General features: G+C 43.7%; 1 protein-coding gene across 1 annotated transcript in view; it reads left to right on the forward strand.

Annotated features, from left to right (window-relative positions):
• NPAS3 (neuronal PAS domain protein 3) overlaps positions 1 to 24,706 on the forward strand; it is an 867,685-nt gene extending 842,979 nt beyond the window's left edge. The window contains exons 11-15 of the mRNA XM_042942953.1: positions 3,201 to 3,325; positions 5,085 to 6,541; positions 10,092 to 10,172; positions 11,480 to 11,549; positions 24,286 to 24,706. Coding sequence (XP_042798887.1) covers positions 3,201 to 3,325; positions 5,085 to 6,445 — 1,486 coding nt within the window. The 3' untranslated portion in view covers positions 6,446 to 6,541; positions 10,092 to 10,172; positions 11,480 to 11,549; positions 24,286 to 24,706. The remainder of the gene's footprint in view (positions 1 to 3,200; positions 3,326 to 5,084; positions 6,542 to 10,091; positions 10,173 to 11,479; positions 11,550 to 24,285) is intronic.
• Positions 24,707 to 26,416: the final 1,710 nt, after the last annotated feature.

Raw genomic sequence — 26,416 nt, forward strand, 5'->3', positions numbered from 1 at the left:
CCACCTTCTCCCCACCACATGAACCTACATTCATGCATTCCCATCCTTGAGAAGATTAAGCAAAAGGGCATGGGGAAGAAGTGACAGGGTTCACTATTTGCCTCCTATATTCCATCCCTTTGAAGCCTTACACAGATTACATAGCATCTGATTCCCTGGGGCATTCAAGTTTTGGTAAGCAAAGTGAGCTGCTTTGCCAGAATCAAGGCAATATCAGTATATAAACAAAGGCGCTCTCCTTTTGCCTAATGCTGTGTGATCCCCCCCTTCACTGCTATTTTAATGTGCCCTCGCGTTTACATCCATGAATGAAGCCAGGCTCAACAGCTTCCTGAATTCTAGTCTACAACCCCATTTCTCCCTCCTTCCTCATCTACTTTTGCCTTTGGAGTCAAACTAGCAAAAAGAAAACGGAGGGCAATGGCCCCGGGGGGGTCTGCTTTGGGCAGCAAGATTTCTGGGAGGTTCTCCACCAATCCTGTCCTGAGGTTATTAGAATGCTAGGCCTGGCTCCCTCCCACTACTGTCTTTCCAGTTTGGAGCTTCTCTTGGCTTTAAAGCCACCAAGCAGGACCCACACGCGGTCCGAGTAGGAAAGCCTCTGATCGGTCTTATGAATGGAAGTTGGTGCCCTTTGGCTGATAATCTAGACAGGGAGTACCTGAATCCCATTTTTCTTTGAGACAGCCAAATGGAGCCGAGATGCTGGCAACCGTGGCTCGTCAGCACGCTGACCCTTCAGAGCGTGTTCACGTACGAGGGCAATGACTTGAAGGCATGAATGTGCTTGCTACCAATAGCATATCAATCAGACACTAATGATTATAGCTCTAGAGAGGGCCTTAATGTGCGCCACTTAAAAGAGTCTTCATTTATCTACTTTCTCTTTCCTTTTTTGACCTCTTCTACTCTACATTAATTCTCTCTAAAGGCCCAAGTATGTGTATTTCATGTGGCTTTCTCTGAGGCCTGATTTTCATGCACGCTTTCCCCTGTGTTTGTGATATGCTCAAGATGGGTTTTACAAAGAGGTTTACAGAACAGTGGCTATGTGTAATGCAGAAGGTTATATAAAAAAAAAAAAAAAAAAAAAAAAAAAAAACCTCACATGCCAAAGAGAAAATAGAATAAGGTATTGTGGCATTAACATTCTTTTGCTAGCCAGAAATGGTGTTGTGCCAAGGAGACCCATTATTATTAAAAATCAGACAGTAGTAACAGGGGCACCACGGACTACAAGGTACCTGTCCCCCATGCTGATGTAACATAGGTTACTAAAGTAATCTACATGCTTGTCACTCTGGTTCAGGGAGATATCTTTCCATCTGGATCTTTCTTACTGCCTCATCCATCTCATGACTACTCTGCCCCCAAATGGAGGGAATGAGAAGGGTTAAGGAGGTGTCAGTCCGTGCAGTTGTGGATCCACACCACTGATCTAGCCTGGAATCAAATGATACAAGCACCTAAGTGTTTGGTGATTCTAGTCCGTCTACTTCCATAAGGAGAGGAAGGAAGCAGTTTGGGTGCCCAAGACCAGTTTTCAGGCTCAAGAGCCTCAATCTCAGACATGGTAGACAGCTCCCGGCTGACCTCAAGACTCACCCTGAGTTCAATAATGAAAGGCTGCAAGTTGAGGGACAAGTGACTTGGGAAGCCCCAAGGCATCTGGACCAAAGGAGATCAATATGGATGGGCTTTAGCAGAGAAAACTCCCACCATGTCTGCCATTCATTGGTATCACTTCTAGAGACTAAAGATCTAGAAGAAAAGCACTTGGCCTTGGCAAAATAGCAACTGTTGCATATCAGCAAAAGAGCAGCTCACTGAAGTTTGTTTTTCTTTCCCACATTCCTGTTCTTTGTTCTTCCCTGAGCAGTATTTTCAGGCCACCTCTTCCTTCTCAGAATCCCTCACTTCTGGGTCCTTCCCTGTTCTGAAATGACTGCTCCGCCAGTCTTGTTCCTATTCCCTCACATGTTGGTAGAATTACAGACTCCAGAGTGTTCAGAGACGGCCTAAGTGCCAAGGCCACCTTCCCACCATTAGCCTCATCTGATTATCTACAGAAAACTCTGCTACTGAAGCTAATTCACACTAAGGAGTAAATGCCTGATGATCCATCTTAGTGAATTAACCCTCCCAGCGACTGGCAGTTTTAGTGGTTACTGAAACAGTGACTCTTCAATACAGCAATCTCACTAGAGGTTGACAAATGAATCCTTAATCCTGTATTGTAAGTCTCTGGTTGGCTGGGCCATCATGGAGGATAGAAGCAGCATTTTCCAGTTTGAGGCCAGAGGCTTTCCTTATGGCTTCAGATTACAGTAGCCCTCATTGCTCCCACACTGGGCTGGCCTTGAAGTGGCATTTCTAGAAGATAATGAACGCAAACTGACCGAACACACTCTCTTTTCCAGAAGAGGCTTGTTTCTGAATTAAAAATAGAACAAGAATTAAACACATTTGTGCAAATGGGGGTAGAGCCATTCTGTTAGGGCCTCTTTCACACTAGGACTCTCCCCGCTGCAATCAGAGTTCCAGCTTAACAAGCCACAGGTGTACACATGAGCAGTTGAAAATGTGATTGTAATGGGTGTGTTGACAGTTCAGTAGCCATAATCCATGCATCCCAAGGTGCACCTGTGCATCTGTCAGATCATTAGGCGCCGAGGGCTCTGCGCACCGCCCCCCCCACCTCCCCCATCAGTTGCTTTAGAGCCATCTCAACAGCTGAGAAGCTCCATCAAGGAACCAAGACAAGGGAACTGAGGCAACGGACTCATTAGGAGCCCAAGAGAAGATCGGGCACACCAGGAGGTATAGGAAGGAATAGTTGAGAGTACTTCTCAGCCTCCCTTCCCCGCCGCGCGCCCCCCGCCCGGGTGTTAGATGGGAGGGATGTCAAGCGGCACACTTCCCTGGCCCCCAGTGCTACCTGATTATTTAAAAGCTTTTTAGTGGCTTTCCTGTAGCATTTGGGTATTCAGTCATTGTAGCAGGGTGCGGCTGTACCCCGGCACATGAAATCCAAGCTCCTGTCAAAGTCCCGTAACGAGCAGAGAAATGATTTCACGTGCAGTCTTTTAAACTCTCTAAACTCCATAAGTTTGGGGCAAGGAAGTGGGGAGAAGATGGTCAAAAGCAAACCATGCGGAATGGGTGTCTGCCCTCCTGACGAATGCCTCCCTCCCCCGCAGTAACCCCGAGTACAAGGACACACCCATGGATATCGCACAGCTCCCCCATCTGCCAGAGAAAACTTCAGAATCTTCGGAGACATCTGACTCTGAATCAGACTCTAAAGATACCTCAGGTATTACAGGTATTACTACTTCTCCATGTTCTGCAGTGACTGCTTGCCTATCCAAACATGAGGGGTGGGCAATGGCCAGACGGCAGAGCAACTGTTAAATTTCAGAGAGACATATGTCACATCAAGTTGATAGACTCTCTGTACACATAGGTATGTATATCAGTATACCACCACATACATATGTGCACACATGGATGTGTGTATACATATATGTATGTGGTATATATACACGCATATATATTGTATATATAAGCATATGTATGTGAAGGTATATATTTATACACATAAATTCATGCATCCCAATATGCCTGTATGCACGAAAACATACAGAGAGAGACTGATTTAGCAGTCACTCAATGTCAGCCCTCCACTGGCCACACAGAAGGAGTTGTGCCCTAATCCCATAGTAAGCTTTGGCCTCTTTACCTGAAGCAGAGGCAGTACGATCTCTGCTACCTATAAGACCGCCTGCAACTTCGAGCCCGAAATATTCACATGCTTCCCAAGCTGGGATTGAGCCTCCAAAGCAGGATAGTTAATGACATTGGTAAACGACTCTTTGGAAAGTACCCTGAGTAGCTCTTTGGAACACAAGAAAGTTAATTTAAAAATGTACCTTTCCTCCAACCCCCAACCCCAGCTCCACAGGCACACTTAGAGCCAAGGAGCACAGAACTTCACAGAATTTTACAGCTGCAAAGAAGCCTGAGCCTCTTCTAACCCACCGTCTTCCACGGAAATGAAGTAGTTACGTGATCCGCCCAAGTTCTAGTGCAGGCTGCATCCGAAATCATGACAGCACAGCTATAAAATCAGCATTGTCCCTAAATCTTCTGAGTTGTGTTACTGGGAAAATCTATTCTCCCTATAATGTGCCAGATGGCTAGGGTTCCCCACCACCCCTGCCCCCCCATCTTTAGGGCACCTGCTCTCCAGGCCTGTGAGCCCATATCCCTCTACTCCAGACAAAGCTTCAGGGAAGTGGAAGGAGGTGAAAAGCACAGAGGATCTTGATTGTTTTCCTATCCTAAACTGCATTCATTTGAAAGTTCTTTCCTAGGGCAGAAGTTCTGGAATAGACAGGCTCTGCTTCTTATTTACATAGTATTTAGCAGGAACAAAAAAAAAAAAAAAAGGACAAAAATCCCCTGCCCCGTGGAGCCTGTATTCTTGTTGGAGGAAGAGATCAAAGTAAATGAAAATAAGCACCATCTGATTCCCTGTATGGCTAAGTACTATAGAGAAAAACAACTTTAGGAATAGGGAGCGTGGTCTTCAATAATGAACAAATATTCAACGGAAGGGGCCGACGTCCGTAGAAAGTCACCTTGCATACCATCATGTTTCTGTGTCACTGACATCTTATTCCAGGTTATTTACCCTGACTCCCTGAATATTTTTGCAGGACTTCTCAAATGTTAATGTGCTAAACAATCACCGGGGGATCTCGTTCAAATACAGAATCTGATTCAGCAGGCCTGGGTGGAAAGCTGGGATTCTGCATTTGAAAGAAGCATCCAGGTGATGCAGTGCCGCTGGTCTATGAACCACACTCTGAGTAAAGGCCCAGCTAATCGAGGCCCTCCAGAGAGAGAAAGCCCAGGCTTTTAGGTAGCAAAGGTGGTGGAACAGCTCAGGTGGGCCAACACACCTCCCCAGCCCTGCCCCCCACCTCCAGCACGCGCGACGCGGACGCTGCCCTGCTAATGTGGTGTCTTTTGTCTCTCCTCCCCCGCCGCCGCCACCTCCGGCCACTGGCCCCACGCAGAGGACAACGAGAACTCCAAGTCCGACGAGAAGGGTAATCAGTCCGAGAACAGCGAAGACCCGGAACCCGACCGGAAGAAGTCGGGCAACGCCTGCGACAACGACATGAACTGCAACGACGACGGCCACAGCTCCAGCAACCCGGACAGCCGCGACAGCGACGACAGCTTCGAGCACTCGGACTTTGAGAACCCCAAGGCGGGCGAGGACGGCTTCGGCGCACTGGGCCCCATGCAGATCAAGGTGGAGCGCTACGTGGAGAGCGAGTCGGACCTGCGGCTGCAGAACTGCGAGTCGCTCACGTCGGACAGCGCCAAGGACTCGGACAGCGCGGGCGAGGCGGGCGCGCAGGCCTCCAGCAAGCACCAGAAGCGCAAGAAGAGGCGGAAACGGCAGAAGGGCGGCAGCGCCAGCCGCCGGCGCCTGTCCAGCGCGTCGAGCCCCGGCGGCCTGGACGCCGGCCTGGTGGAGCCCCCGCGGCTGCTGTCCTCCCCCAACAGTGCCTCGGTGCTCAAGATCAAGACGGAGATCTCGGAACCCATCAACTTCGACAACGACAGCAGCATCTGGAACTACCCGCCCAACCGGGAGATCTCCAGGAACGAGTCCCCCTACAGCATGACCAAGCCCCCCAGCTCGGAGCACTTCCCGTCCCCGCAGGGCGGCGGGGGCGGCGGGGGCCTGCACGTGGCCATCCCCGACTCGGTCCTCACCCCGCCTGGCGCCGACGGCGCCGCCGCCGCCCGCAAGACTCAGTTCGGCGCCTCGGCCACTGCGGCCTTGGCCCCCGTCGCCTCCGACCCGCTGTCGCCCCCCCTCTCGGCGTCCCCACGGGACAAGCACCCAGGGGGCGGCGGTGGTGGCGGCGGCGGCGGCGGCAGCGGGAGCGGCCCCAGCGCGTCCAACTCCTTGCTGTACACTGGGGACCTGGAGGCGCTGCAGAGGTTGCAGGCGGGCAACGTCGTGCTCCCGCTGGTGCACAGGGTGACGGGGACCCTGGCCGCCACGAGCACGGCCGCGCAGAGGGTCTACACCACCGGCACCATCCGCTACGCGCCCGCAGAGGTGACCCTGGCCATGCAGGGCAACCTGCTGCCCAACGCGCACGCTGTTAACTTCGTGGACGTTAACAGCCCCGGCTTCGGCCTCGACCCCAAGACGCCCATGGAGATGCTCTACCACCACGTGCACCGGCTCAACATGTCGGGACCGTTCGGCGGCGCCGTGAGCGCCGCCAGCCTGACGCAGATGCCCGCCGGCAACGTGTTCACCACGGCCGAGGGACTCTTCTCCACGCTGCCCTTCCCCGTCTACAGCAACGGCATCCACGCGGCACAGACTCTGGAGCGCAAGGAGGACTGAGGCGCCGCCCAGCGCGGGCCAGGGCTCCGCCCGGAGGCATCGTCGATCGGCGTTTTCGTTTAGACCTTTTAATTCTAGCACTTTGAATTCGAGCAGGTCAGCGTCCTCTCTCACCACGACGGCCCCCATTCCACCCCCTCTTTCTTTAACTTGACTTATTCTTTCCTGTAAAGATATGTTTATTTTTCGCCTTCCGAGAGTCAGATGACCAGTTGCCTGCCATTTTGTCTCCTTCTAAGATGTGTGTTGGGTTGTTTTGCTTTCCTTTTGCATCTTTATTAAGATGTCTTTAATGTTGTATATGCCTCTGCCATAGAATACTCAGTCTTGTGGTCAAGAGATTTCTCAAGTGACAACCATTGGGTTTTTCTTCCTAAAGATCTTGATATGATCAAGATTGAAAGAGACAAGCATAAACAATGTGCCCTGTTTGACTAAGTCAAATGAAATGGGGTGGTTTTTTGTTTTGGTTCCTAATTCCTTTAAAGATAGGGGGGATAGTATTTTAGAATTTTATGCAGAATTTAATTCTCTTTTTATGGTTAAGATTTTAAGATTTTCTTACTTGCACATAAAAATAATTTGGGTTCTTAAACTTAATTTCTGGCCTGTGACTAGAATGTTTTAAAAAAAAAAAGTTGGACTAAATGTTAATTACTGAAACATTAACTTAATTTCTAAAACCATGGTGCTATCATTTATTAATCTGTAATGTCTTCATACAAAATGCAGCTCCTGGGCTGGGTTTTGGGGAAAAAAAAATAATAATAACGTGTTCTGTCCTGGTCTGGAGTCCCGCTGCTGCAGTCTCCTTGGTTAGTTAAGACAAAGCCCTCATTAACGTTTGCTGCAGGACTTAAAATTTTTTACCTCCCAACTAACAAACATAGCCTCACATTAAATTTAATGGGTCAGTAAAGCCCTTTTTAAAGGGGCTTTTGGAAAACTCAATCAAACTGATTTGAGGAGCAGTTTGGGTACATACTGCCTTTTGTTGGTCTGGGTTTTTGTTTTGCTTTTTGTTTTTTTCCCTTTTCTCAGTCTAACTGAGTCTAATTTTTGCAACTTCAGTAACACTTCAGAGTAAAAGAAGGAAAGGATATTTAACATGTCTTTGTTTTTGTTTTGTTTTTTTTTTATCATTTCTTGCTAAAAAAAAAAAAAAAGGTTGCATTTTTAGGGGACTGATTTGATTTCATGAAATTTTTTTCCCCTTTGGTTCTCTTGTTTCTAGGTTGAAACCGGTAAGGTTTAAAACTAAAGAATGGGTTAATAAGCTTCAAACATAACTGCAACTGAAAACCGCACATTAAGTACTAAAAAGAAAAAAAGAAAAAAAAAAGAAAAAAAGGAAAAAAAGAAAAGAAAAAGAAAAAAAATATCCTATTTTGTCTTTGTTGCCAGAAATCAGTGTAGTGTCAAACACTCCAAATGACTGTCGAGTATAAATTCTTCTTCCACTCCATTTTTGGCAGCTGTTTGTTAAGGCATCTAATAACAGATGTGAGAACTGTAACGTGTGCAATGTGTACGTGTCCTTGGCTGTCAGTCCCATTGCAATTTCAATGTGTGTTTCTATATGCAGTATATACTAAGCTAACGTAGTTGTTTTGTCCTTTGTCTTCTCTGTGCTCTATCTCTAGTCCGGAGTGGTACAGTCCCATTCCTGCAGTCCTAGTGAATCAGTGATTCTTGGGGGTTAGTGATTTTTGTGTGGTGGCCTTCCTCTGTAATGTCACCCTATGCTGCTTCTACTGTCTGTGAATCTTCCGTTTCACTTTTTGAAATTCCTGCTGTTGCTTTGCTGGTGTATATTCTCCCAACCTTTCCTTTCTTTTCCTCCCTCTCTTGTCTCCCCCTGCTCCCTCCCCCATCTCTCCTTTCCCCGCCTTCTCCAAAATCTTTTTCATTCTCAGAGATAAAAAGACTCTTAACTAGCTCAAGGTTAATGGAGCCATTTTTTCCCACAATGGAGTTCTGGGTATGACTTTTTTCTTCTGGAGTGCAACGCAAAGCACTGAAGAATAATGCTCAGATATATTAAATAAATTGATGCCATATAGCCTCAGTTGTTAACATTCCCAGAGTCCCTTGTGCTCTACCTATATAAGCAATGGGTGCTTTTCTTTGGTTTCCTTCCAGGTTGGCTGATGGAGCAATACATAAAGCAATTACCAGTGAGACAGAAAATTATTTCAAAGGTCAACCAACATTTTTTTTAAAACAACAGGGGAGGGGATAACGGAATATAGACTTGTCATATATATTTGTTTATGTGTGCAATGCTAATAGAGTAATTCGGCTGTCCTTTGAATATCACTGTGTTGAGTGGTTTCCTCTAGGACCTTTGTGATTCCATGAGTTGGGCCCACATCACTGTGGAATAATAACTAAAAGAAGTGAAATGCCACAAATTTTAATAGGGACGTTACTTGAAGGATTTAAGTAGGTTTAGAAGGTGAAGAAAGCCAGTCATGATATTTAAAGATTAATTTTGGAAGCTCTACTCTAGCTATCGAACAATCAAAGGAATGCACCTATCAGCTACAAAGAACAGCTAGACAGCTGTTTTGTTTTTTTTTTTTCCTTTTATAAATGTTTCTGTGTTGTGTCAAAATGATTTCTGGTGATTTAAACTAACAGATAATCACAGCTGCTGTCTAAATCCATAGTGTTTAAAATTACAAAATGAAAAAAAAACACTTCATTACCTGTGAAGACTGTGTCTGTGTTTTTAACTATTTCTTGTACAAATATATGAAAACTTTTATGAGGAGACTGGTGCCAAGTAGCTGAATAATGGGGAAAGGGATATTCTGTTCGTAAAAATCTTAGCAGTGTTACCAACTCTACAATATATATGAAAAGAAAAATTAAAACATTACAAAGCGACAGCTATGGTACATTTGTTTTGTGTGAAGCTAACCGGACCTAACTTCCTGAGTGCCTGGCTTATTTTGAAACATTTTTTTTCATTGACCATTGATAATGCTGCAAATCAGAAATGTACATACTTCATTTACAACAGGGTTCTTTTTATACTTTTGTAGATTCTCATACATGTCACATACATGGTTGTCTTTATGTAACTTAATTTTTTCATCCGCAGGTGCCATTTTCATAATAAACTTCTCTTGGATTTGTTACTATCTGGCATCATTTCTTTTACATGTAACCATCCTAACTAATGAATGCTGGTAGTATTTGTTTAAGCAGGTACCTTGGTCATTACTCTTGATTTTTTTAAAAAAATGATTAAAAAAAAGATACATCCATATTTTCGCTAGTTTTGGAAAAAAAAATGCATGGCTTGTGTAATGATGAGGTTGACAAGGCACAGATTAAGATGCTAATCCAAATACTACACCAAACTTGCAACCATCCTAAATTTTCAGCTACCCCAACTCATTGTCATACCGAGCATTATTATGCACATTATCAAAGCTGAACAACGGGCCTGCACATTAACCACTACGGCAAGTGTGCATTTTTTCTTGATTAATGCACAGTAAGTGATGACAGTTTCCATACATTAATCATTGAAAATGCACTCGATATTTTCATTTATTACGATCTATAATGTATAACCAACTGTTCCATTGTTTATATCTTCTCTTTATACTAAATCTGTATTTTCTTTCTCCAGACAAGCCGAGTTAAGTCACGATCGTGCTGTCCTATTGGTTAGGTCAGCGAGCAGCCTGCAGCCTGTCACGTTTGAAGGCAGGTCAGCTGGCTAACAAAAAAAAAGAAAGAAAAACTTCAACTTGCTCTCTCTCAAATAAGGATACAGATGGGTTGCATGTTAAATCCGTGCTCTACAGAAAATGATGAGAGATGATTGGCTTGAGCTGAAGCAAAAGGCGCTTTTGTCCCAAAGCCACCAACTACAGTAAATGTCACTCCCTAGTTTAAGTCTTCAGTGACATTTGCCAATTTGAGGATCCTTTTTATTAATGGAGGCTTGCTTCAGACTGGCAGATGTGGGAATGTGGTTATGGTGGTGGGGCCCTAGATTTCTCTACTAAGCCTTTTATAGGTCCTTGAAATATGTAACACCTGGAAATAGGGAGAGGGTAATTGAGAACACTGAATTGGGTTCTCCCAACACTTTTCCAAAGTTTATCTTTCACTTTTGCTCTGGAGAGTCAGCAAGACTGAGAAGTCAAAACACTGAGGAAGCTAGAAACTCAATCCTGAACAGAGCGAGAGCTGAAATCACCTTACTGGAGGTATTTGGTCTGGTAGGTGCCGATGAGGCCGGCTCCTACGGGTGGCCTCCAGAACTTTGTATAGGGGAGGGTCTGCCGAGGCAGAGGGCAAATGGATGAGTGTGGTACTAGGGCTGACCCTCTGTCAGCTGATGGTCGTGTTGGTTGGCCCTAACTCTGTATTGCTGGACACTGCTTCAGCCCCGTGGTCTGCAGGTGGTGGCAAGGAGAGTTGAAAAGCAGCAGCCAGACAGGGACAGATGAAGTGAAATTCTCACTGCATCTCAAGCTTCTGCAGAAGTGGTAGAAGTCCAGGATTCTCCCCCAGGCTCAAGCCTCCCTTAGTACCAGCAAGTTCCCCGTCCTTTATTTGTACCCATCAATGCTAAATTATGTCACTAATGAAATAAAAAAACATCTCTTGGCCAAAAAGAGAACAAGCAAGCTCTGGACTCAGACCCACTGACAGCCAGGAGCCCCGCCATGTCCCCAGCACCAGGCCAGCAGCCAAGCCAGGGCCCCGAGCCCCAGAGACACAGGACCTCTCCCCACCCAGGCCGGCAGCAAGTCAGTGTGTCAAGGCCGCAGGTTGCAGGTCATGGACAGAACAGGGATCTCTAGCCAGCCCTCCGGACCTTTCCTCTTCTCCTTCCCAGCCAATACTGATATTGTTTATTTTGCAATAAGGAACAAGAAAAAGAAAAAGAACTTCAAATAAAGGCAGCAGGTGGGACAAGAGGGAAGATTTGCATCAGTTGAGCATAAAGAAATGGATTTTAGCCCTTGTGGACTGTAATTCTTCCCCATCTTTGCCTATTCCTAGACAAAGCCTGTTTACATTGAACATGCTTCCAACAATTTGAAGTCAACCTGGCCTCAGCATTGCATTGAAGGTAAGAGATAATGTATATTGTCAAGCCCAGAAGATAGTCTGTTCAGGCTAAAAGACTTATTATCCAGGTTCAAAAAGTAGGAAGACTAGAGGACTTAGGAGAGCAAGAAAAATACCTTTGCCAATAGTTCATATCATATAGCAACACAACACTAGCCTCCTTCTTGGGCTTAATTCCCAAAGAATGACAACAACTAGTAGGCTTAAGAAACAACTCTGGTATGCTAAGGTAAGTGATCACCCTTAGATGCTCCTGCTTTCATATATCTCCTAGTAAATCATTATGAAGAAGAGGGGCTAACCTGGTAAAAACCACCCCCACCTCCCGGGAAGCACAAACCATGCCTCGTTCATCTTCATGTCCCCCCTTAGTGCCTAGCTCAGTGATTCACAGACAGCCTTTGTTCAGTAAAGGTCTTCAGAATACCGATGGCTAGGAAGGAAGGAAGGAAGGAAGGAAGGAAGGAAGGAAGGAAGGAAGGAAAGAAGGGAGGAAGGAAAGAAGGGAGGAAGGAAAGAAGGGAGGGAGGGAGGGAGGGGGGGAGGAAATGAAACATAACTTGTCAAGAGGCAGATTCCACTAGAAATGTGGTATGGCAGGATAGCTTGAGTTTCTATGCATTTCCTAAAAAGGAATGGCAAAATGGATAAAGCAGCAAGTTCATTTATTCCTGCCTTCCTGGATAGTCCATACAGCTGGCACAGAGTCGGCCATTGATAAATGTTGGCTGGAGGATGGGGGTGTGTGTGTGTGTGTGTGTGTGTGTGTGTGTGTGTGTGTGTAACACAATGTACTCTATATACAGCAATAAATTAGGTAAAACAAATAAAGGAAGAAGAAAGAGCCCGATCAGTCGGTAACTTAGTAAACTTTGACATCATCTACCATAAACAGCTAAGTAAATGGATCTAAGTTCCTCGAGAAGGTACCATTTAATAACATATCCACACTGATGAACATTGAGCTGTAAGCTCAGGAATCATCCAGAGGATCTCAGCAACTCTAGTGTAGAAATCACATCTCTTTAATTCTAGTGGTGAAGGTCTTTCTAGCCCACTATTGGATAGTTGTAACTTTTAGAGGATGTTGAGCTGAAATCTTACCTCTGGAGTTAGATGGAGTCTTTTTCTGAGTGACCTTCAAAGAGGTGAATATGGCTGTCAGGGTCTGATAACTCTCTAGGCTGTCACCTGTTCTTCCAGTTTTTCCTCCAGTGCCACTGTGGCAGATGCATTCACTAGCCTGGTCACTCTCATCTGGGTGTACCAGAATTTGTCAAGGCCCTGGCATTGCTTTCCTATCGCTTTCCTGGGTTGTTGTTTTTTTACCACAAATTGTGGCTTGAAACAGAAATTTGTTCTCTCACAGCTCTGCAGGATATAAGCCTGAATTCAGGGTGCCAGGATGGTCGGTTCTTTTTGGAATCCTCTGAGGGATAGTCTATTCCATGCTTTTCTCCTAGCTTCTCATGGTTACCAGCAATCCTTGGCACTCTTTGACTTATAGTTACATCATTCCAATTTCTGCCTCCATCATCATATGGCTGTCTGCCCCCTGTGTCTCTCTGTCTTCAAATGGCATTCTCCCCACTGTCCTCTTCCACGCTCTCCTCTTCCAGTCATACTGGATTAAGGGCCCACCCGTCTCCAGTATGACTGTATCTTAAGTAATTACATTTACAGCACTGTATTATGAGAAGAAAATGAATTTACTATCACATGGTGAGGTACCGAGGGCTACAACTTTAACTTTTTGGAGGACATAATTCAACCTATAATGGGTCCTTTTAAAAATATGGCACCTTGGACCAATCACAGAGCTCCAGATGTGATTTGGTTCCAACACGGAATAAAAGTCCCATTACATCTCTTGCTCAGGACTCTGGGCTCTTTTTTTTTATTTTGAATTTTAGGGTATGTATTTTTTTTAACTTCTTATTTTTTTTAAGTAGCTTCTACTCCCAACGTGGGTCTTGAACCCACAACCTGAGATCAAGAATCGCATGCTTTACCGACTGAGCCAACCAGGTATCCCCGGACTCTAAGCTCTTAATTAAAACAGCCTGAGAGTACAGTCCCTAATTAGCAGCCAGATCAAATTGTTTTCTCGTCTTGAACCTCTAGTCCACAAGAACACCTTGGTCTTTTCACAAGTTTTCGTTAAGGTAGGTCTCCCACCTCCCTTATGTGTATAACCGTATAATGCTGCCATGTGCTTAGGTGAAAAGCAATTGAAGGAAAGAAGTTCACTAATTCATTAGGCATGGAAAGGGAGCAAAAGCCTGTCGCTGTGAAAACACTTCTCATTCTCATTGTACTTTACATGCCCTCTGAGACAGCTTCACCCAGCCCTGCTGGAGAGGTGAGTCCTGGCCCCAGTATCTAGGAAATCTTTATGGCACATAATACATCTATGACAAAGATTCCCAGTGGGCTGAGGAAGGAAAAAAAAACCACCATGAGAAGGAAATGGAAAAAATTGGAACAAGTACCACATCAGCCCTCTTATGGGGGCAGAATGGGGTTAGAGATGCTAAGACTTCTGATATGTATGAGTCAAATCACCCCTCAAAATTCAAGAAGGAATCATGAGGCGAAACTCATCAACTTTCTGAAAATGAATGGACCTCCTTTTGTCTCCTTTTGTCCCCTTTTATGGATCAAAATCAAAGGGATTTGTGTAAGATCGTCCTGTACTGTTCTGGGGACAAAACACAGTTGTTTTCATTCTTGTGTTCAACTCTCCCTTTTTGGCAGTCATGGAATACACCAAGAAAAATGACTCAGATAACGTTCCTATGCTGAAAGAATTTTTCTAGAAGAGTAAAATTAGTTTCAGTTTTTAAAATATATCCAAACTATTAAAGCTACTTAAAAAAAAATAGCAGAGGGTAAGGACGTGGCTCTTCCTCATACTAAAGGAGTTCTCAGATTTATAGCAGAAGTGTCAGAAACAGGATGTAATATCCATGTGACCCCCCCACACCTCCCCCAAACAAAACCATTATACCCTTGATGAATTATTGACTTTAGAGTTTTATCTGTGCCATGAATAATCACAAACTTGGGAGTCTCAGGGCACAGTTCATAAACAAATAATTATATCACAATGATAATTTTTCAGGAATTACAACATCAATCATGGCCATGTTATTATCAAGTACATTTTCTGGGTGCCTCTATTCATCAAACCCTCCTCCCTCTCCACCCGTCCACACCACACAAGCAAAACTCATCACCAGATTGCCTCTTATTTACACATCACTCAAAGCAGGACAGAGCAGGCACACACAAAATGGGCCAACCCGGCGTTTATGAGAGATGAGTTTTCATTAAGAAAGTTTAAATTAAATGCATTGAGAAAGATGGAGACGGGGGGAGAGAATTAATTATTCCAGACTCCCCAAAGAAGTGTCTCTGAAGAGTTCCTATTCAGGAGATAAAAACAGACAGAAGGGTTATTCTATTATTCCATTTCAGGCAATACTCATCAAGAAAAAGTAGCTCATCTCTGAAAGGCAAGCCAACAGCAGCAAAACAGTAACATGCCTCTCTCTTTTAAATAATGCTCACACAGGTACAGACAGGTTGGGCCTGTTGTACAGCTTCCTTCTTCAGGTGGAAGAGGCGAGTGAGGTGGGCACAGAACTTGGAAAGGGCGGCCATGCCTTATCCAAGTCTGTATACAAATCAGGGATACAGCTGCCCAGGATGTTTAGGTCTGATATAAACCACTTAGCTGTGACCGTAACACAAGGTTAACATTTCCAAACATAACAACAGTACAAAAAGCACTTCCAACTACTTTGCTTTGTTGTTAACATCACTTAAGGTCAGAGTGACTCAAAAGAAAAATAAATTCTTCTCACAATTCAAAAGAAAAATAAATGATTAGCAAAGCAGCAGAGAAAGTGCCCCCTTAAGATAAAAGGTCGTACATAATAGAGGGTCGTGTGTGAGTCCGTAATACAGTGGTGCTTGCCCTTAACTCCTTGTGCAAGAGAACTTTCTCATTGGTCTCTGTTTCCACCTGGCAAGCTATGCAGACAAAGCAATGTAATTTAAAATGACCAATAGGCAGATACCAGTCCAAGCATCTGAGACTTTCCAGTCCCCCAGGAACCGCTCACTCTTGAGAACAATCCTTGAGTATATATGGCTTGACCTTAGATCAGATTCTCCTGTCCTTGGCATCTAAATGTGTCTAAGGAAAGGTAGAGCTAGTGCCCAGCAGTGAGCATCAGGAACAGGGATAGGCAACACTGTTGGTATAGATGAACTGGACCCAGTCTGATCTGCCCCAAACCCCACCACCCAAGGCAACCAGCAAAGCAGCTCAACGCTTCAAGGACCCTATGCCATTTCATCTACAACATCAGCTGCCCTTTCTACTGCTCTCATTTTAAAATCTTCCAGTTTCTTGGGGCGCCTGGGTGCCTCAGTCAGTGAAGCATCTGACTTCGGCTCGGGTCATGACTTCACAGGTTAGTGGGTTCGAGCCCTGCGATGGGCTCTGTGCAAACATCTCAGAGCCTGGAGCCTCCTTACAATTCTGTGTCTCCCTCTCTCTCTGCCCCTCCTCCGCTCATGCTCTGTCTCTCTCAAAAATAAATAAAAACATTAAAAAAAAATCTTCCCATTTCTTGAACATACCTGGACTATTGTTAAGTCACTCTGCCTCAAGACCAATCTTAATACATTAACTCATTAAAAGGAGAGGAAGTAGAATGGAAAAGAGATCCAACTCCTAGTCCATGGCCCTGTTCTAAACATCCCCTTCAAAACCTTTCTCCCATAGTAGGAAAAAGCAGGCCAAACCTCTCTCCCTTCCTCCCCCACATGAAGGCCCCAACTCTGGCGCTTGGTGCTCCCCTTTGCCAGCCCAGCCCCCTCCTTGCTCTGGGCCCTGTGCCTGCCTCTCACCCTCCTGCACCGTAAGAACACCTTGGTGTTGGATCCATTTTTTTCCTGTGGGGCAATTTGACCTCTCTTGGCTATCTACCTCCTCCTTTCCACCCATCACCCCACTCAGCCTGCTGAGGCCCTCAAGCCAACCAATAAGCCTAAGGCTCTTTTGGGAAGTCTACCCTTTTTAGAAGGCTGGGGAGGGGCCGACTGTAGATTCTTGACATTTTAATTTTCAGATCACATGGAGGGCCACCCCTCTGGTAGAGGGAAGCTGGGCAATGGGGAGAGAAGAGGAAGCAATAGGAAGCTCACATAGGCTCTAAGGTCATCACCCACTCCCGGGCAAGCAATAACCATATTTGCTGGCCAAGCGTTCCCAGCGTAAGCACGTTTTTTGGTTCATAATGATTCACCCAGGAGGTCTCAGTCCCAGGCACCTAGAAGTCACAAACCTCAGCAGACACCTCTATTCTGAAATCACATGGAAGAATACAAGACATAGCCATCCAAAGGACTTTTTTCCCAAAATACCAATCTAACTGCTCTTTCCTCAATAGCATTTTCCAGGATGAGGACATTAGCAATCATTTTTCATTTTTTAACATTTGGAACAAATGAGAAGGAAGCTCAGATTTATTTCTTTAGTATTTACACCTTCCTTCCCTACATGCTACTCTGGATATTTACATAGAGTGCCCAAGTTAGAGACATTTTCCCGACATTGATTAATCTATAATTCTTTGAAGTAAGGAAGCATTATTATCTCCACTTTACAGATGTGGAAACTAAGACACAGAGGTTAATGATGCCCAGAGGTCAAACATGCAGTCAATTGCGAAAGTGGGTTTTAAACAGAAGCTCCCGTTTCTGCTCCTTAGGCTTAATTCGAGTTTGTTCTTAGCTCATCTGCCCTATTCACATCATAGCTGTCTCCTATGTCTGGCCAGCTCTAATTTTGCCTTAGAGCCCTTAAAATGCCTCTCAAAAGACCAAGGCTTTCCTTGCTTCTGTCAGCATTTAGCCTCTTCGAATGTATGCCTTTGCTCATAAATAAATGACAATTCCTTTCTGGAGTGTTCTGCAATGGTTTTGCATTGCTAAATAGTACTATTATTTTCTTAATTGTTTACAATAAATATAAGCCCTGTAGTTCTGTCTAAACCTAGAAGCTCACATTCTGCATCATTTTTGGGGAGTTGCCCCACCATTAATTTAGTGAGAATCTATCCAAACCAAGCCAGGAATATAAAAATGCATAAAAGATTACCCTCTGCCCTTAAGTTGTTCACCAAGTACAGAGGGAGACAAATGTAAAAGTTAATCATTACAACATTATGACAAAGTCATGTGGCAGACACAGAGACAGGTGTTAGGGGTACACTGAGTCATGGCAAGGAATTCAGGCTATGAGGGCGGAGAAGCCTCCCAGAAGGAGATGATGCTTATGGCAAGTCTTGAAAGACAAGTTGGAGTTAATCATGGGTGCTAGAGGAAGAGGGGGAGGTTCCTGGAAAGCATCATCACTATCATGGCGTCAAGATAAAGCTTGCAAATAATTCAACATACTGGAGTATGGCCACATCTAGGAATGTGTGTAGATATGGAAATAGGTCAGCTGATGATTTCATGAGATGGATTTAGCCCCAGTTTTGCTAAGCTATCCCCATCCCCTTATGCAGGGCTGTATCCTCCCAATGGAAGGATACCTTGTTTTCATATAAAGACATGTTCCACTCTCTAAGCCCTCCTGCATCTGCTAGGCTGCACATGCCTGGGGAAATGGGGGAGGGGCAACTATTTTTTTGGGGGGGGTCCTACAAAAAAGCCATGTAGACAAGCAGCAGCCCAACTAGGGAGCTACCCTGAATGTTACGGTGAGGAGTTTGAATGGCATCCTATAGGCAACAGGAAGTTTAAAGGGTTTTATTCAGAGAAGTAACATAATAGAGTTTTTGTACTGGAAAGGTCACTCTGATGGCAGCTTCAAGGACAGCCAGGATTAAATAGAAGCAGTTAGGAAGTGGTTGTAGCAATATCCCATGTGATAAAGGATGAGGGCCTGGGTGAGGGCAGGGGTGAGGGTAGAGGCAAGGGGGTGGATCTGAGAGCCTGAAAGAAGAGGTTTGGGTGATTGGTTAGATATGGAGAGAAATGATGGAAAGAAAGGAGTGAGACATGACTCCCAGATTTCTGGCTTGGGGATATGGCTGCTATTTACCAAGACGGAGAATATGGGAGAAAGGAAAGGCTGCAGAGAAAAACAAACAAGTAAGGGGAGTTGAAGAACTCCATTTTAGATGTGGTAAGTTTTCAGTGCTTACAGGGAATCCTGGCAGAAATGTTCAGTGAGCAATTGGAAAACAGTTCTAGACCTCTAGAGAGAAGTCTGGGGTTTTTTTGTTGTTTTTTAGTGTTTATTTTTTAGAGAGACTGAGATAGCTCAAGTAGGGGAAGGGCCGAGAGAGAGGGAGACAGAAGATCTGAAGCAGACTCTGTGCTGACAACAGAAAGCCTGATGCGGGGTTCGAACTCACAAACCATAAGATCATGATCTGAGCCCAAGTCAGATATTTAACTGACTGAGCCACCCAGGCGCTCTGAGAAATCTGTCCTAAAATACATCAGAGACATCAGCACTTAGACAGTAGGGGCAGCCATCGGTCCAGGGGCCACTGCATACGAAAACAGATAGAAGATGAACAAAGGGCCAAGAACGGAGTGCTGGGTGGTGTCAAAGGAATAGTGAGAGGATTATGAACTGTAGCAGGATTGTCGCACAGAGAGACGGGACACCAAGGCTCTTCTTTCCAGGAAGCAGCTTTTTTCATGCTGGCATGGGCTCTGGGCTAAGACCCCAAAAAGGCTGAGCCCCAAGCACAGCGGGATATAGCCTTTAATGCAAGTTCTACTTCTTTGTCTCCCATATATGGTGACACATATAGTCTGATTGGATACAGTCCAAGTTACAGAGCTGTGTCAGAGTTATACATAGGTGTATGCTAGTTCATTGGGCCACGTCGCCTTCCTTTGTTCTGAGGAGGCCTCCACCACATTCCTTAAGGAGGGGCTCTACCACAGAACCCCTGACAGAAACTGGAAAAGGAAGAGGCCAGAAGGGTCAAGGGACGCGTGTCACAGCAATCAGGGAAGAAAATGGTTTCAAGAAGGCCAGAAGAATCAACATTACCAAATGCTGCACAAAAGTTAGGTAAAGACTCAAGTGCCAAACCGTTCTGGCAAAAACAATGACAGCAAGTGATGGCTATCCTTTCCAGAAACTGACGTGAAGGAAATGACAAAAGAAAGGCTGCATTCCAGGGAACAGCCTTATATTGGACACTGATCGGTGTGGTCTTCCTTCAAAAACCTGTAATTCCTTCACCATTCCTATCAAATGGGTACTGAACAAGCGGACTTGAGGCAAAGTCTTACCCTTGTGGAATCTACCCTGTCCCCTTCTTCCTGTGCGCGTCACATGGATTTACCCTACAGCCTGGGCTCTGGAACAAACACTGCAGTCATACAAGACATGGCGTGCACGAAGATCAGACAGACTGGATGCTGATCAAGGAAGTATCAAGGACTTCCTGCGCTCGTACTGCCATTTCTCCCCAGAGAGATCCGTTGACTTTGTTTGGCATGGCCCGACAATCCACAGTGGTTCTTGTGTGGTAGTCTTTACCTTTTTCCAAGAAAGAGAAAGTAATGGACAGACAATGGAGGCTTTATTCCATACAGAAAGAGTGAGTTTGTTCCCAAACTGCAGGAGTCTGGAGTTGAGTCAGATGGAATCATCATCCCTGGTTAACCACTATAGCTACATACCAATGTAACAAACACTGTCATTTAACCACTCAATATCCATTCTCCTTTTTCTCTTTGATCACAGAGCCCAAAACTTCAGCACAGTGCTGCCCAGAATACAATATTGTATTTCTCAACCTCCCTCGCAGCTAGATCCAGCAACATGACAAAACTGGCTGGTGAGATCCGAGCAAGGATGACAACTGCGAGGCAACCTTATATTCTACAACGGCATCTTTCTGTTTCAGTCTTTCCTCTTTATTCTAGACTGTAACTCAGCATAGTAACTGGAGGTCCAGCAGCTATACTGGATCATGAAATGACCTTAAAGAGGGAAGGCATGGACTAGGTTAAAGGAGAACTTAGTTCTTTGAGAACCATACCATGCCAGCCATGGACTATCTGAGCATCTTTTAGATGAAACTGAATCATCTATCTTGTTTAAACCATGTTATTGGGTAGGGAGAGCCTCTTGTGCTACTGAATTCAACTCCTAACTGATGAACTGGCTGGTCATCACTAAAGAAAGTTCCCTAGCTCTTTCCTAAAGACCCTCTCTTTGGACCTGCACTGCTCCTTGCACATTCCGGCACAAGGATGGGAAAGCACAAGAAATAATATGTAAGAAAAGCTAGAAGTTTTAATATTGTAGGGGGATGGAATAAGGTCCTTTAAACCTTTAGCCAACAGTTGACAAGTGAGGATTCCAGGTAACTCCGTGTATCCAGACACAGAAAGAATCCCACTGGTAAGGCAGAGTACTTCACAGTCAAAAAGAAAACCAATCCTGGCTGCACAGATAATACATGGAAATTCTATACACCATTTGTTGCAAGGTGGTGTCTTCTGTGAAACCACTTACCTCAGAAGCATCGTCTGAATTGTTCTTCAATACCAAACATGGTCACAGCTCAGAGAAAAAGTCAAAAGGCCTCAATAGTCAACAACTCAGAGAACAAATCAAGAGCTTCCCCAAATGAACTTTCACTATCAGATTTATGTGTGAAGGTTAATGGCAACACCGTTGCCGGGCATAGATGGAATTCGGGAAACTTCTTCGGAAGCTGGACTAGTAATGAGAACCCAAAGTGACATTACTAAGCAGTCACCAGTTATCTGGAGACATGGCACACCCCCCAGCTGGGTGCTTTGAACACTCACATTAGTGAGCAACTGGAAACCTGAGAACAACTGCAAAGAAAACATCAACTCATCACAAGAAGAGAATCACAGTTACCATCTGCATATGCCAGGCACGATGGTCAATTCTTGACTGCCATTCTCTGTTGCAACCTCATGACCCAATAACGGTAGGTGCTATTGTTATCTCTGTCTTACAGTTTAAGAAGCTGAGATTTAGAGAAGTTAGGGGACTCATTCAGAGTCTCGTAACTATTAAGTGGTGGAACCAGGATAATAACCCAGGTCTCCCAAAGCTTGATTTTTGTTTAACCGTTTTGTTACGGGCTGTTTTCTCCCCCTTGGTGTGGAAGAGGCTTCGGAGGAGGAAATTGTTCCTGAAGGCCATAGCACCTATTTTTTTTTTCTTTTAAATACATTGTGAAACAGAGATTTTAAGACCAAACTTAAAAAGTTACTGGAAAACAAACAAGTTTTTTGAGATGCCTGGGTGGCTCAGGCAGTTAAGCATCTGACTTCAGCTCAGGTCACGATCTCGCTGTCCGTGAGTTCTAGGCCCGCATTGGGCTCTGTGCCGACAGCTCAGAGCCTGGAGCCTGCTTCAGATTCTGTGTCTCCCTCTCTCTCTGCCCCTCCCCTGCTCACACTCTCTCTTTTTCTCTCTCACAAATAAATAAACACTAAGAAGTTTTTTTAGAAAACTTTCTTGGAGCGCCTGGGTGGCTCAGTTGGTTAAGCATCCAACTTTGGCCCAGGTCATAATCTCGTGGTTTGTGAGTTGGAGCCCCACGTCGGACTCTGTGCTGACAGCTCAGAGCCTGGAGCCTGCTTCGGATTCTGTGTCTCCCCTTCTCTCTGCCCCTCCCCTGCTCACGCTCTGTGTCTCTCTGTCTCTCAATAATAAATAAATAAATAAATAAATAAATAAATAAATAAATAAAGTTTTTTTAAAAATTAAAAAAAAAACTTTCTTGATAATGATGTTTGATTCACCAGAAATAAAAAAAAGAAGAAGTTGACATTTGTTTTCCCCCATAACACAATCTAAACTTTTATAAAGCCAAAAATTTCAAAATTACAAACTCACATCTATAATTATGCTGGAAGATTTAAACATACCTCTCTCAGAAATTAGTAGAACAAGGAGGAAGAAAAAAATAATTTGAACATGATGTATAAATTTGACCTAATGTGCATATATAGAACAGAGCATTCAGTAATATTGAACCTTTCAAATTCACCATAGAATACTTATAAAGCTGACCAAATGCTGGATTTTAGCAAGCCTCAACAATGTCTAAGGATTAAAATGTTCAGTATGTTGTCTTGACCCGGTTGCCTAATGGATAAGGCATTGGCCTCCTAAAATGTTCAGTATGTTGTCTCATCATAATGAAATGAGGCAAGAAGTAAGTAACAAAAAATAACTAGAAAACGACCATATGTTTAGAAATTACGAAAAACTCATGAAGAAGGCATCATAATGGAAACAAAACTGATCAATAATGAAAATACTATATATCAAAACCCATAGGATTCAGCTAACCATTACTTACAGGGAAATATATAACCCTATAAACGTGTATTCGAAAGGAAAAATAATTGAAAATGAATGTTAAGCATCCATATCAAGAAGCTAAGGAAACCATCAACAAAGTGAAAAGGCAACCTACTGAATGGGAGAAAATGTTTGCAACTCATATATCTGATAAGGGGTTAATGTCCAAAATATATAAAGAACTCATAGAACTCAGTACCAAAAATAATAATAATCCAATTTAAATGAGCAGAGGATTTGAATGGACATTTTCCCAATCTTCCCAAAGAAGACATACAGTTGGCCAACATATACATGAAAATGTGTTCAACATCACTAATTGACAGGGAAATACAAAATCAAATCACAATGAGACATCACCTCACACCCCTTAGAATGCCTATTATAAAAAAGACAAGAAATAGTAAGCCCTAGAAAGGATGAGAAAATAGAACACTTGTGCATGGTTGGTGGGAATGTAAATGGGTGCAGCCACTATAGAAAACACTATGGTGGCTCCTCAAAAAATTAAAAATATGATCCAGCAATTCCACTTCTGAGAACTTATCCAAAGAAAACAAAAACATTAACTCGCTAAGATATCTGCACCCCCGTGTTCATTGCAGCATTATTTACAATAGCCAAGATATGAAAACAACCCGTGTCCGTCAACAGATGAATAAAATATGGGTACACATACAGTGGAATATTATTCAGCCTTAAAAGAGAAGATCCTGCCATTTGCTACAACATGGATGAAATTTGAGGGCATTATGCCAAGTGAAATAAGTCAGAGAAAAACAAATACCGTATGATCTAACTTATAGGTGGAATCTTTAAAACACAGAGGTCATAGAAATACAGAACAGAGATTGGTGACTGCCAGAGACTGGGGCAGAAGTGGGGGCCTGGGGGGGGGGACAGCTGAACGTGATCAAAAGGCACAAACTTTCAGCTGTAAGATAAAGAAATTCTGAGGAGGTAAGGTACAGCACGGCGACCATAGTGAACAAATACTACATTGTATATTTGAAAGTTGTTAAGTGAATAGATCTTAAAAGAGAGAAAAAAATTTCAAATATGTGAAGTGATGAATGTTAACTAAGTTTATTGTGGTTATCATTTCAGTATATATACACACACACACACACACACACACATCAAATAATTAGGTTGTATACCTCAACCTAATACAATGTTACATGTCAATTCTGTCTCCATTAAATGGGATGCAGGTGTGGGGGGGGGGGGGCGGATATTCTAAATAAATCACCACAGAACAATACCCAGTATTGAGCTAAGACTCAGGAAACAGACTTCTGTAATAGTTCTCCTGTTCTGTGATCAGCTATAGGTCACTTCACCTCACTGGAATACAATGGTCTTAACTCCAAAGCGAGATGAATGTGGACAAGACAACTCCTAAAGCCCACAGAGGAAAAGTTCTCTTATCTCACCTCCACCTAGCAGACCACCTGGAATGCTGATATCTCACATTCCCGATGGCTGATCCCCGGGGCATGCTGTTTCCTTACCAGGCTGGATGCTGTGAGGTGATGGATGACAACTTCCTTTCTGAGAGTCAGTAGAGTTTAATCAAGCTCATTGTGCTTATTACAGAAACAATGTATTTTATTTCATTTTATATAAATATTCAAAGAGGGTGATGAAAAGAAAGAAAATGGTTGTTTCTAGGAGAATGACCTATATAAAGGTGATTTCACAAAGGAGAGTCACTATAAATTTTGATGTTGAGGACTATAAAACATTAAGGCGAAAAAGTAAAATTCTAGATGGATTCTGCCCTCAAATTATATCAGAGACCTCTTGAAATATGTACCTCTCTTGAAATAAACTAAAATTTGGACAATGATGATATGTTTTGGATGTCTTTTGGGTAAGAAAAATTATGCAGGACTATAATTGGTAGACTTGTACTAAATAAAAAAAAAAATTGGGGTGCCTGAATGGCTCAGTAGGTTAAGCATCGGACTTCAGCTCAGGTCATGATTTCACAGTTTGTGAGTTCAAGCACTGCGTCGGGCTCTGTGCTGACAGGTCAGAGCCTGCAGCCTGCTTCGGATTCTGCCTCCCTCACTTTCTGCCTTTCTTTCGCTCACGCTCTGTTTCTCTCAGAAACAAAAATAAACATTAAAGAAAAAGAATTAAAGAAAAAATTTAAGCCTGGAATCTATATCAAAATGTAAAAACATCTAGATTTCTACAAATTTAATACAAAACGTTATAGGTACACATGCATTGGGTTTTCTGGTTTTGTTATTGTTTTTTTGTTGTTTTTTGAAGTAAGTTCCATGCTTCCTCCAACTTTTTGACTCAACTATTGGTCTTGCCTTTTTATTAGATAACAAACTTTCCTCCATAGTTTGTAACTGAGACCCTCTTTATTCAAAATAAACACAGTCATTAAGTTGTTTTGGTTAAGGCCCCAGCGTCAATAAAGTCTCCCTCCCAGCCTTGTTAAATGGTCCAAATGTGATCTCTACCACCTTTGCTTCTGTGCTTTTTATCACATAATCTGGCTTTTCAAAAGAACTGGTCAATCTGAAATAAGCAAGGCCACAAGAACAGGTATTTGAAATGCCTGGGCAATCGACAGCTTCACCCTTGGGTCCTCTCAGAACATCCCTGCCCCCATACTATCTCCATTGTTTCACAAAATAACCTTTTGCTTCCACTAACAGGGCTCAGTACCATTAAGCTGGGCAGGAAATTAGTAGAAAGAGCATTATACTTCAAATGAGGAGACATAGGTCTACAACATTAAAATGACCTTTCTAAGCGACCTTTGCAAGATTATTTCAAGAAACTGTCCTGGTTTCCCCACGCTACTCTTCTTGTTTCAAAACAACTGAGTCAAGTCAAATGAGATCCAAAAATGGTTTTCCATAAATTTTCTTCAGCAGTATTTAAATTTTCCTTTGGTCTTAGCACATTTTAATACAGATGAATCAACCAAATAGGTAACTGTGTTCAATGTAGAAATAAACAGACAGGGGTAGAAGATGGAAACAGAGTCAGTCATCCAAGAGAAGGCTGACTCACTCTTGTCAATGTCAAGGAGAGCCCAGACCCCAAAACACTGACTGATAGTAACTAAAATGCACAGAAGACCTGAGGAAGGCAGCAAGCTGGCAATATATTAATTTAAAGTGAGAAATAGAATTGTCACCCAGATTGCAATTATTCAGGTTGGCATAACAATCTCCTTTTCTCCCTATAGTCAGGCAAAACCAAATGGTAATCAGAAGCCACTCATTACCATGAGAAATCACTGTGAAAGACTCAGAAATATTTAAAATTTGTGTATTTTCTTCATTCCCTCTTTCTACATGAGCAGACCTTCTCTAGAACCAGAAAACTGCCTGAGGACATGCAGTCTGGAATGGGGGAGTCAGAGGAAGCTCATGTTTTAACATCAGGCTCACCATAGGGACATTCTTGTCTTTGGGACTGGAATT

Source organism: Panthera leo, chromosome B3 (genome assembly GCF_018350215.1).
Source record: "Panthera leo isolate Ple1 chromosome B3, P.leo_Ple1_pat1.1, whole genome shotgun sequence".
NCBI classification, from domain to species: domain Eukaryota; kingdom Metazoa; phylum Chordata; class Mammalia; order Carnivora; family Felidae; genus Panthera; species Panthera leo.